Source organism: Acipenser ruthenus, chromosome 13 (genome assembly GCF_902713425.1).
Source record: "Acipenser ruthenus chromosome 13, fAciRut3.2 maternal haplotype, whole genome shotgun sequence".
Lineage (NCBI taxonomy): Eukaryota > Metazoa > Chordata > Actinopteri > Acipenseriformes > Acipenseridae > Acipenser > Acipenser ruthenus.
In genome coordinates, this window is record NC_081201.1 from 6,741,194 (window position 1) to 6,753,633 (window position 12,440).

Here is a 12,440-nt window from a genome sequence, read left to right on the forward strand (position 1 = left end):
TTTTAAAGCAAGCAAGTAGCTGAAGCTGCTTCTGAACAAATAAATCTATATTGCACAGGTAACAGTAATAAAATAAGAAAATAGTAAAAGAAAAATCATGCTTGATGTGCATCAGATAAACTGAGAACCCTCATTCTTTACTCGTTTTGAGTAAAGAATGACAACGTAATAATAATAAAAAAAAAATCTTGTGATTGTCTTAAAACATTGGATTATGGTAATATGAGAAGTATGGACATCTTCAACACAAACTGCTGTACGGATGTTACAGATCCTGGTATTGCAAAATGTTAAAATGTTCTTATCTTGGATATGAATGTCTTATATTTGATGAGAACTCAAAATATACACATTTTATAAAATCATTTGAAGAACTACTGCATTTTGAATGTACAGCTATTTACATTTAGCAAATAAATTAGGATTTTTTTGTAATGTAATTATTGACACCATATGTAAAGTCCAAACCCGAATTGATGATCTGTAAATCCAAAATACAGGAAAAACGCCTACAGCATATTTAATTGATTTTCACTAAAATAAAACACTGAAAACGTACATAGCAAAGAAGTTTCTTAAATCAAGGTACATGATGACTGCACCAATCATGTCACAAATACCAGGTTTTTTTTCGTGTGCACTGTTTTTGTCAAGATTCTTAAACATACGTCAAGTAAAAAATAATGCACTTATGTTTTTTGTGTGTGTATAACGTACCAAACATTTAAAAACATTTATCTTAATAAAATAAGTATTTCATGATAAAGATTAACTTGAACAAATGTTACAGTGCCTATTGGTACCAAGTATCATTAGGTACCATGGGACTTTGCAGAGATGAAGTGCAAGGGGTCAAATACTGTATCGCAGTGATCTAAATGAAGCTCCACCCTTCGTAGTGGTTCCAGCTGAAGGACTGGGAAGTAGCATGGTCTAGTGGTTAGAGCTCAGTGACTAGGAGGCAGTGTGGCTTGGTGGTTAGAGCTGAGCGACTGGGAGGTAGCGTGGTCTACTGGTTAGAGATCAGGGACTAGGCAGTGTGGCCTCTGGTCCCAGTTAATAAACTATACTATATTTTAGTATGCTACAGCAGCCTCCACTGCAAAACGGTCAAGAAAAAAGACGGTTGGCACGGACACACTGACAGCGGCGATGATTTGATATACTAAGTGTAATCAGCCTGAGCATCACCAGGGCAAGCAGAGTACATGCTGAGTCTGTTGGTGACATATCAAACCCACCCACTACAAACATCACAGGAGCCATATTTAATTTCTTTCAGTGGAATCAGTGCTGGGTTTTCAATGCAGTTATTACGGAAGAGACAGAAAGAGATTGCATTATTTATTTCCTTTACCCAAGCGTTTCATTCTGATTTGATTCAGGGAATTAGACGGGATTGTCTAGGTTGCTGGGAAGCAGATTCGTTTCTTTATTTATAAATGTATTTACATTATACATTTATTTATTTGTCTGGTTTGATAAGTACAACTTCACACACCTGCAATTCACAGAAGCCCTTCCACACAAAAGCATGTGGTTACACAGAAGAATCAGAATTGTTTAGTGCAACCCAGTGGTGGCCAATGAAAATGGGGAGGCAGAAAAAAGCAGAGGTCTTGGGGTCCCCTTCAGCCCCCAGCAGCAGTAGAATCTTATTATTGTATTCTGACCGACAACACTTTTCATATCTTAACGTTTTACTCCAATTCAGCTGTTAAGAGCATTTTCTTCACTAGTCAGCAGAGAAAAAACAGTAGCCCATCATAGTGTTACACACTGCTAGCGTATGTTTAAAAATGCACTGTATACAACATTTAAAAACCAATAACAGATTTCAAGACCACATCACTTTAACATACTTAGCATAAAATATTTTCTAAACAAATTTGTTAAGGCAGGAGAAAAGCAGACAAAACCAAGCACATCCCATTAACTTAATCTGCTAAACTTTAATAAATGACCAGCAAAAAAATGATATACCATTCTGTACATATGAAATGTATCTATTTAATTAAAAGGAAGCAATTCCCGGTCAAGGTACATTACAATTTGAAGAAACAAACAGAAAGCAGCTCCTCCTTTTTAATTCAAACCAAACACAAAAAGCGAGTTCAGTTAAATATTGATTCTCCCGGATTTGAAATCTTAATGACCCATTGCAAAAATGTTATAACCTGTTTTGCAAACAACAGTTTCCTCTTAATTATTATTTAATTAAATCAATTTGACTTCATTCGCTGTTTGCGTTCGGTTTGAATTAAAAATAAGGAGCTGCCTTTTTTTTTTTTTTTTTTTACATTATCAATGATCCAGAATCACGGGAGGAGCTTTTTAAAATGAATGCTTGCAAAAATGTGTCTTTTTATGTGATGTTTTTGGTGAAATCAGGACAGTTATCATATTGTGCTTCATAATAACTGCATATGTTCTTTAAAGTGCATAATACATATGGTATAAACAGAAATAATGGTAAAACACCACAGTGTTACATTTAACGTTGAATACACTGTAGATCAATACAATACAAATTACACAGAAACTGCAAGGCTCTGCAATGTCCTTCCTTGTTCTTGTGTATTTTGCTGCCATCAAGAGATAATCGAAAAAATAATATTTACAACAATGCTAGTATTTAAAATGTCAAGTTTTAAAGTATGTGCTCTGCGATATGAAATTTGGTATGCGACTCATAGGGTCAGGAAGTTTGGCCACTCCTGCTATAGGCATTCGATACTTCCTTATAAACAGCGCTTCGTTCCTTTCACTCTCTTCAGAATTAGCATCTGAGGTCATCAGTGTGGGAGGGCACACTGATTGGCTAAAACAAGCAAAAGGAGAGGGGAGGCACACCAGCTGAAGAAATGGAAGAATATGATTGGCTAATAGACTAATCATAACTACAGAGAAGGCGACAGCGTATGTGCCTCCTCCTTATGTACAGTGGTGGCCGAGTGGAGAATTTGAATTAGATGGCTGCCTCTGCGTTAAAGCAATGTATTTATTGTTATATTATATCATTTCAAAATGTTTGAATAGGCAGGCCAAGAAATGAATGATATATGTGTTTTGGTCTGTCTATGCACCCTATATATAAAAAAAGAGGGCAGTTTTGAAAGATTTGTAAACTTGGTTGCTTTTCTGCAAGGAGAATCCTCCCCTAACCAACACGTCATCAGCAAGCACATAAAAACTCTGTGTGTTACTCTTACACGTCGCTTCTTTTTGTTTCGGCCGCTCAGTCAGGCACTGGAATGCCGAAACGGGAGTCAACTGCTTAGAGCCTGGAGGAAGGGCTGCCCTCAGCCAAGGATTCCCTGAGGTTTCCCCCTAAAAAAAGTGTGCGTAGGGTTTTTTCCTTACCTGAGTGCTGAGCGGTTCGTATTTAGTTCTGCGGGGTGAGTGGTCGGGTTGGACAGGCTGGGCTCTCTCCCCCACCGCAGTCATGCTCTGAGGGATGGGCAGTGTCTCAGCTGCTGATTTTCATTAATTTTTTCAATATTTGTGGGGTAGGTGGCAGTGCGCCACTGTCAGGTGCGCTAATCATTTACTATTATTTCCATTCATGGTTTGGCGGCCTCGTCTTTTTGGGGGGAGGTGGCCCATAGCCACTTCCTATCTGCGGCACTGGGATGCATGTAACTGTTTATGTTTTTCCAGCCGGCCTCACGCAGGTAGCCATCGGGCACCTACGGACGAGGCCTCAGGCCAAATTTAGCTTTCACTCGAGCCCTGAGCACCCATCACAGTCATCGGTTCCTGAGCGTCCATCACAGTCATTAATCATCTGCAATTGCAATCATTCATTCATTGCAGATTCTCCGAGCTGAAATGCCTGCTCAGTGCTATACTATACTGCTAATATAGCTGCACTTTGAAAAGCCCCGCCTGTTACTGACTCCAGAAACTGCTTTCTAATCAAACAGTGCCAATGAGAGCCTGTGCATTGCCATGGCAACAGTCCAGTGAGTGCTGTGACCCCGGCTCTAAACAGCTGCCAACAAAACACACAAGAGTCTTCGTTTCAGAACGCTACCGGGCAAATGTAACATCCAGCAAAACTTTAGCTACTAACTTCCCCCCACCCCCCAACACACAGTGAGATAAAATAATGCAGTTAACTAACAAGATATGTATGTTTTGTTGTTTAAGGTACATAGCTTTAGAACAAAGTCTTTTTTTCCCCTGATCTGTCCCCAATCTACGCCTCGGCTCTCAGCTGAAAGTCTCCCGAGGCCTTCCATGTGCCTAATTTAAAAACTGCGTCTGTAGAGAAGATGACAGTTTCGCTTCTATTAAGGGAGCAGAAATATATGAAATCCTGGAGAAAGATCACCTTGACAAATCTCATTTAGCAAACTCAGTCTTCCAAATCTGTTTCAAACTATTTAAGAGTGAAAGAAGGAAGCTCTTGCAATGGGGTGAGAGAACCATGAGTGGCACTATGGTGTTTAAATGGGGGGGCTCTGCTGTTGAAACCTGTACCAGCTCCATCTGCAACAACCCCTTGAAAATGCATGGTTACATTGTGCTAAAAACAACTACAAAGACATTTAAAAGGATATGTGATGGATCACAAAACTAACTCCACTGCCCCTTCCTTTACAAGCACAAAGAATAAAGAACTGGGGGAACCTATCTACAGAAAATAATTTCAGAACTCTTATACCCCTTTGCCAGGGTTCTGAAGAACAAGCTTTATTCTCTCCGAATGGGTACAACCAACCAAATATACCCGATGATGACACTGAACCTTCACACAAATGTTGCATTCTAGGCATCATTGATCCTTTAATGCAGAAGCTTCTTTATTGAATTAGGCTACCTTTAAAATGCTCAGTATTAAATTGAATGGCTCTTTGGACCCTGTTTCTAAGTTTTCTATATTTACAGCACTGGCTCTCAAGATTAAATTAAATTAAATTCAGTTTGTTACTGTTTAACCTGGACCCAATAAAATCTACATTTGATTTGCAAGGGGGTCTTGGAAGACAGCATCTGCATTAAAAATCACATTAAAGTCAGTTACAAAAAAAAAAAAAAAAAAAAAGCAAAGAACTTTATTGAATTTGCTGTCTCTGAGATCCCCGGTGCTGAATGCTTTATACTGTATTGAATTGCAAGGCTGCATGAATCTGATCATACACATTTTAATTCAGAAAGACAATTTCATATATTCAATATTGCAATAGTTTTTTTTTTTTTTTTCCTAGTACTCAAGGAGTGCAAAGTAAAAACAAAAACATGCATGTGCATGCGCTTTTTATTTGAAATTTAGTAACATCCGTCTGTCTCAACATGTATTCAAGGGATCACAAGATTCAATTTAGGTTTAACCTCCAGACCCCAGGGATTCTCTCAATACTCTTTTGCCCACTAATTTGGAGAGCTTTTTCTTGGAGAGGCTGTCAGTACAGATTACTGGCACAATACCAGAGCAACTGATTTGAGTTACCGTATTCCTTCAAATTTAAGACGCCCTCAAATTTAAGACGCAGCCCAAATTTCCCACCCTCAATTTGAGGAAAAAATAAAACATCAAATAAATCTGCATTTACAAAGATACAACTTCAATTATGCATATGGAGGCAGTTTGCGGCTGTCTGCTGTAACACAGAGCATTACAGTAATTTGCTGCTTCTCATTTCCAGTCGTGATTACTCACACCTGTTTTTCTCCCAATTTGTGAACTGTGGTATTGCTTGGCATGTCAAAAAATATGGGGGTCTGATCAGCATTTCCGATCTGTCCAAACCGGTACTGTTTGTCAGAAACGCTGAAATTGTAAAAGCTTCTCTTTGAATTCCTTAGAAAGCTGATGACACTTTTTTGAAAAACGCTGCCTGTATGGCATGGATGATTCGAGATCAGGCACTGACGTCTTTGTATGTCTTTTCTCGGCAGTCAGTCATGTTGCTGTTTGTGTACTCGGGTAGTCATGTCTTTTGTTGCCAATTTTAATCCCTTCAGCGCTAGGGGGCGTATGCCCTAAAAATGTCCTCATAAAGTGCTAGGGGACGTACAGCGTACGTCCTAAAATAAATCTCACTGTTGCGCTGGCTGTGAGCATCCGATTATTTCAATTTTTTTTACAGAGTGTCTAAAAGGGTTTAAGCTCTCAAAATATGTGAATGGTGTATCGGTCACGTCATTTAAAAAGTGCATGATTGACGTGTAAACGGCCCTGTATATGATTTCTCCGTGTTATTCAATGTCGGATGCGTAAGTCAAACAAGCAAACAAAAAGGTCTGTATTATATTTTTTTATACTGCTATGATTGGCGTAACTTTTGATGGATACAACATTTAGGGGATCTGAGGACCTATTTTTAGCAAACTTAACCTTACTTTCAATAGTTATTTTCAGAACTGATCGATCGCTATTGATTACTGTATGCTGTCTCTGTTGTACTGTTGCATATGCAGTAGTAACTCAGTGCTTGGGCACGCTGTGTTTGGCCAATCGCTTCCGAAATTTAAGGGCATGTGTGGGAGGGTTTAGTCTTCAAAACGTGTGAATGGTGGATTGATCATGTCAATCAAAGGAACAGATGTCATGTTGTTTACCAATTTTGTCATTTTTGTGCTTCATTTGGTGTGAGTGTAATTAGCATAGGGCTGGGCATTTTTTTTTTAAATACTGTATACTCTATGTAGAGCACTGACAGAATACCAAATCATGAACGAGTAAGCAGTATGCAGAAGATGCATAGCCTGTCACTGATTCAGACATATTCAATTGTTTATTATTTATCTACCTGTGTTTCCAGCAGCTATCTGAACTTCACCTTAATATGTTTCAGTTTTAAAAAGCTTTATTATTCTTATTAATCATCATCATCATCATCATCATCATCATCATCATCATCATCATCATCATCATCATCATCATCAGAGTCGCGGTTGGAACACCCACGATGACCACCGGGGGAACCAGAAAACCTCACTTACTAAAAGTTGCCCTCACTGGTGGCTGAATACAAAGAAAAAAAGATGTTCAAGGAAATTGGATAAAAGCCATTCTTCCCTCTCCCACCTCTTTCTTGAAAACTAAGCCCTAAGACTAAACTAAGTAAAAGGAGGGTGAACGTTACAACAGGGTTTCTTTATCAATGTACTCGGTGGATATTTTAGTATTCCTGAAGATCTCTCCTCGTTCTCCCCTGGATCAAGCAGCATGCTCAGTCAGGTGGTTTGCCAGGCCCATGCCTTCGGTATATTACCGATTTCAATTCCATGCATGGCAGCGTGCCGTCTCATTACTGACTCCCCCAGGGCCCTGGCACAGTCCCAGAGCCAGGTAGGACAGAGGGGGCGCCTGGGCAGGGGGAGAGCAGGCCAAGGCAGTCATCGCTAACTACAGCTGAGGCCACGGATGGGAAACGGGGTGAGGGCTTGCCCTCAAATCATCAACAGAGGGGAAACGGGGTGAGGGACTCCCCTCAAATCAACAGAGCTCCAGGCTTTCATTCCGCTTTACATCTCAATCCAACCCCTGTCTCTAATGATTATATAAAGCCTGTCTAAATACAAAGTGTAGTTTAATGGTGGTCATATGAATACAGAAACCCACATAAACCCACAAAAAGAACAGAATGCTGCACCAGTTTGGTTTTTTTTTCCGTAATCCTTTTTGAGCGTTTTACTATTACCCTTTTCTCTTCCTATTCCACGTTTCAAACATCATATCGGCCCTGTGTTGGGATGCCTGGTGGAGTTGCTGTCTTTGATCAGCGTTGACGGAGGCTCAGCGAGGAGCCTGAGCACCCCCATGAAGAAGGACTTGCTCCCTTTCACCGTGGGGCCCAGTAAACGAGCCCACAGACCTGCGCTCTCACAGCCTCATTAAACCCAGTCAATATCCTGCCAACACCGCTCTGAAAACGAGGGAGCGAGCTGCCGACCCCTGCTGAGCTATGCAGGCAGGTTTTTACAGACCAACATATGAATGATACGGGCCATTTCATATTACCGCATGACTGGGTTAAACAGTTCTCTCTATACAGCTATAGCTATTTTAGAAGTTTAGGAACTAATACAGACGGTATCCCAACATTGCATCTACAGTAGAAAAATTCAACCTGCCTCAATGTCAACTGAGCCTATAAAACACATGTATTCGTGAGACTAGGGTGCTACACGTTTGTTGTATAGTAATATGTACAGCTATAAAGTCACTCATTTTGCATATATATGTTGTTGTTTGTCTTCAAAAGCACCTTCACTCATTCTCATATCTATACTCCCTTCAGCACAGTTGTTATCGCAAAATAATCACAATCCTCCCACACCATTCATTGATATAGGACATTAAATTGTCCTCAGTAAGAGTCTTTTATTAATATATAAGGTTTTGGAAGACGAGCATTGGTATATACATTCATTCACATATATTATAATGATAGACAAGTTCAGTGAGTGTGTGATTAAATAAAAGACAATAATACTTTGGGGTGAATGTCAGAGTGGATACTGGATTCGCAGTGTCTTCTCAAGACTGTGTTAAATGACCCATAGTTTAGCCTGACAGTACTTAAAGTGCTGCTCGATTTAGCAGATTAATCCAAACAGCAGTCCTATCCAGGCCTGCCTGTCTCCAGCAATACTCCTAAACTTACAAAGAGTCAAACACAAGACCAGGAAAAGAGTTGTTTGTTATCATTTACTCTGACTTCAGCTAGGCCGCTGTGTTCCTAAAGCACTCCTCACAGTACAGGGTGATAATGCTGGAAAATGGGGTAGATTATATCTTATTAAGTGGCCATTTGCTAAGCACAGTCCAATCTTTCATTAACTTTGGTACCATTTTCACTCCTTCAGCATAATTACTGCATAAATCACATTACTACCTGATAACAATATGTATTAAACCAGTGCTTTACAAAATAATCTTGCAATAACAATAATAATGGACTACATTTCCCATTAAGTCTTTGTCTTTTGTCTTTCTAGCACTGCAGGATGTCGACATTATGGAGTTTTTCAAAGAAATATTACTAAATCATCCAATTACAATTCACTGATGTCAATTCAGTTCTCTTTCAACACCTTTTTTTTTAGCACACTGGAAAGACAAGTCAACAAAGTCTACACTTAATGGGGCGCATAGAAAAGGACGGTAATTTCCAGCAAATCTTTACAAATTCCCAAAACTGATTTCCAACCTTGACTCAATCCTGTAACCCACTGCAGACTGGTCCCCAGTGTTCGGCACCTAGTTGTTACTGTCCTGCGTTTGGCACACTTGAGGACTGTGTGTCAGTGTGGTGGAGGAGTTGCATAGGGACTCACATGCAGAAGGGCAGCAGCTGGAGCAGGTTCTCCTTGGTGGGGCTGGCTGTGAACTCAGGCAGGGTCTGGATCACCTTGTTCATCACACTGCGCAGGTAGCTCTGCAGCTGCTTCCGTCGGCCCTCCACAAACTTTGCATCCTGCGTGACAAAAACAAAACCCGGAACAGGTCAAGGATCCAAGGATTACAGCATGATCACGTATTTCTGAAAAATCGCTTCCATAGAATGGTAAATTGCCAGAGCCTTTAAAAATACTAAAGATATGTAATAAATTCAATGACAATCATTTTAAACTTTCAATTATTTTTCAATGTCTTCAATATACTAAACATTCTAAAAGATGTTTATAAAATATGGAAATGAAACAACATGAAATTTGTTTGTAATTGAACGTATTTAGTTACTTTAGAGCTTTTTAAATGTACTTATACTGTTGTACATGTGCAAAGATCAGAAAAGGAATTACTGATGCCTGACAATGTAAATGTGTCAATTCTCCCAGATGCCAATAACCCTAAATTAAATCATGAGTGATCACACTAGTCAATGGACTGCCCCCTGGGACTCCACGCCATTACAAAACGAATTGAAAAGGCTTGGTCAAAATGGAATGCCTGGGTTCCAAACACATTTTCTACCAGATATGCTGACAATGGAACTGGAGTCGAATAGAATGTTGGCCATATTACACAATTAATGCAATAACTCTCACACTGTATACTGTATATACATCTGCACCAGCCCTCTCCCGGATTCACTGCGGCCAGCTGTATATTGTTCCTGTAACAGGGTGAAGGTCTGTGCTTACCCCCACCCACAATCACATTATTCTCTCAGGAACACAGAGGTCTTTTAAACACAGGAAACAGTCACTAGGTAGTGTTCACAGGGATAAATATGTATGTTGGCACATAAAATGACTGCTATTTACGAGACAAGCTCACAAATGATCCGAATCCCCCCCTAAGGAAAGACATGGCATTAAATAATCCCCAGGCCCGCCTACTCCTAACAGGATTCATTATTCAATAAAAATGTGCACCTCTAATGATTTTATACAAAAATCAACTATTTAACATTCATTCCATTTACAATAAACATTCATATAATTTACAATTTACAAATATACACATTTGTTTAACCTGTATGAATACCGTCTTTGTTTACAAACACGATCGTTGTATTATAGTGTTTGCTCATTATTATCACTGTCATCATTATTTTCTAGTCCCTAACTATTACCAGTAAAGACTGAAAAATAGCATTACCCCTTCTATTGGAAGATTACCAAACATATGGCTATAACAAGCCTTTGTCCCACACGTATCGCTACAGCAACTTCATTAAGGGAACACCCTAATCTAAATACAGCAATACACCATCATATATCAAATACACTTGCTCAGCAGCATGCACGATACATCATAAAACCACGGCTCTATCGCCAGTAGAATAACAATAACAGTAATAAACACAGTAACATGCATTTGAATAATAGTGTGAGGTTCTCACCCTCACAGTTCCACAAAGGGAAGCAGCATCAATGATATACAGTTTTCTTTACTGTATATTTTCCTAATGGCACATGTCTAAATATTTGACAAGAAACTCATTGACACAAGTCTTCCCACTGACCTGTTTCATTACTAACTAATGGATCTAGATTTGTTTTTACTAATTCCAATTTCCTACTGCCTCTGTTTGTAACCTATAATCTTGCTCAACACGCGCAGCATCATAACATATTAAGAGCCGAGCAAGTCATTGAAATGAAGTGAAATGAAAGCGCTGCGCATGCAAAGCAATGCATTTCAGGATGGATGGATGGACTGTCGGGAAGTCTCTCACACACAGGAGGTTCATCGCAGATTGATGCACTCTGTTTTATTAGCACCATTGTATCTCATTTAGTAATTATTCCATGCTTCTTAACACCTGGCAACTATACATTGGAACTCTAAAATGCTACAGTTCAGTGGAGTGAAGTGCTTTCCCCATCTCTGTTTGGTTCAAGACAAGACAAGGTAGATTTAATAATTCCAGGACCAGGTAAAATACCCTGTTGAGAATATGAGTGAAATGCATGTTAGCAGCTGGATCTCTATCAGGGTACTGACTTTGAAATCTCCTTCAGCTAATTTGTTCATAATGTTATTTTTCTACAGTGCACTGCATTGAGCTATATATCTATCCGGGTGTTTGATTCACAGCATGTCTTCAAAATGGACTATCAGCAGTACTTCAACAAACAATATAAATCCCCCATCCTGCTGTAGATGCCACCAGACAGAACAGCAATGATAAAACCACAGGTCTTAATTATGGGGCTTAGAACCTGGCAAATTCTCAACAAAACTTCAACTTGGAAGAAGTCCCTGAGAGAGGAAATTGAAGCAAACAGTATGAATGTTTAATAGTTAAATTATCTTAAACTGGGCTCCAGTGCAGAGCGCAATGCTAATATGCTTTCCTAGCTCACTTTTCCCACAATCAGCCTTGAGAAGTCTTTTTAGAAAGGATTGTTGGATTAGTTAGTAAGCATCGTAAATCAAGACAGAAACAACTATGGATAATCGTACAGAAGACACAATAGGATATTAAAACATTAGGAAAACAGACGATATAAATTATCCCTTTAATATACAAAGACATATAATGACTGAAGGGTAGATCACAGCACAAAGATACCACAATTTGCATTTCTGTCGCAAAAATTTGCAAAGTATACGTTTTGTTGTACGTACTAAGAGAAAATATGGTAATAAAAGAGAGCTGCAATATACTAATTTAAATATTTGTTGTGTCTTCTTAGTGATATCTCTAGCATTGTCAGAGTCATGCGACATTCAAATAATTAGCAGGAGTTGAGATGTGGTTTGCTGCAGCAGAGGGTGCCTGAAGGATAACGTCTATACATGCAAGGGTGCAAGAGACAAAATAACTATAAATGTCATCTGTACAATGCATTCTGTTCCGTCTTCATTTTACTTATTTGAATACAAATAAATATTAAAAAAATGAAAGGCAGTTTAATCCCATCAGATTCTATAGTGGGGGCCCCACCTTCACCCCCAAAAAGCATTTCATAATCATACAGTAAGTAGCCCCTATGCCTAGCACACTTTCTTTTTACTTTAGACTGTAGTC

The 12,440-nt window shown here is 39.2% G+C and overlaps 1 protein-coding gene across 3 annotated transcripts in view; it reads right to left on the reverse strand.

Annotated features, from left to right (window-relative positions):
• LOC117418373 (sorting nexin-29-like) overlaps positions 1–12,440 on the reverse strand; it is a 175,630-nt gene that overhangs the window by 57,781 nt on the left and 105,409 nt on the right. For all 3 annotated transcript variants that reach the window (XR_009330816.1, XM_059035572.1, XM_034031336.3), the window contains exon 20: positions 9,292–9,431. Coding sequence is in view for 2 of the 3 variants with exons in the window: in XM_059035572.1 (XP_058891555.1) it covers positions 9,292–9,431 (140 nt within the window). In the remaining variant the exon portion in view is untranslated. The remainder of the gene's footprint in view (positions 1–9,291; positions 9,432–12,440) is intronic.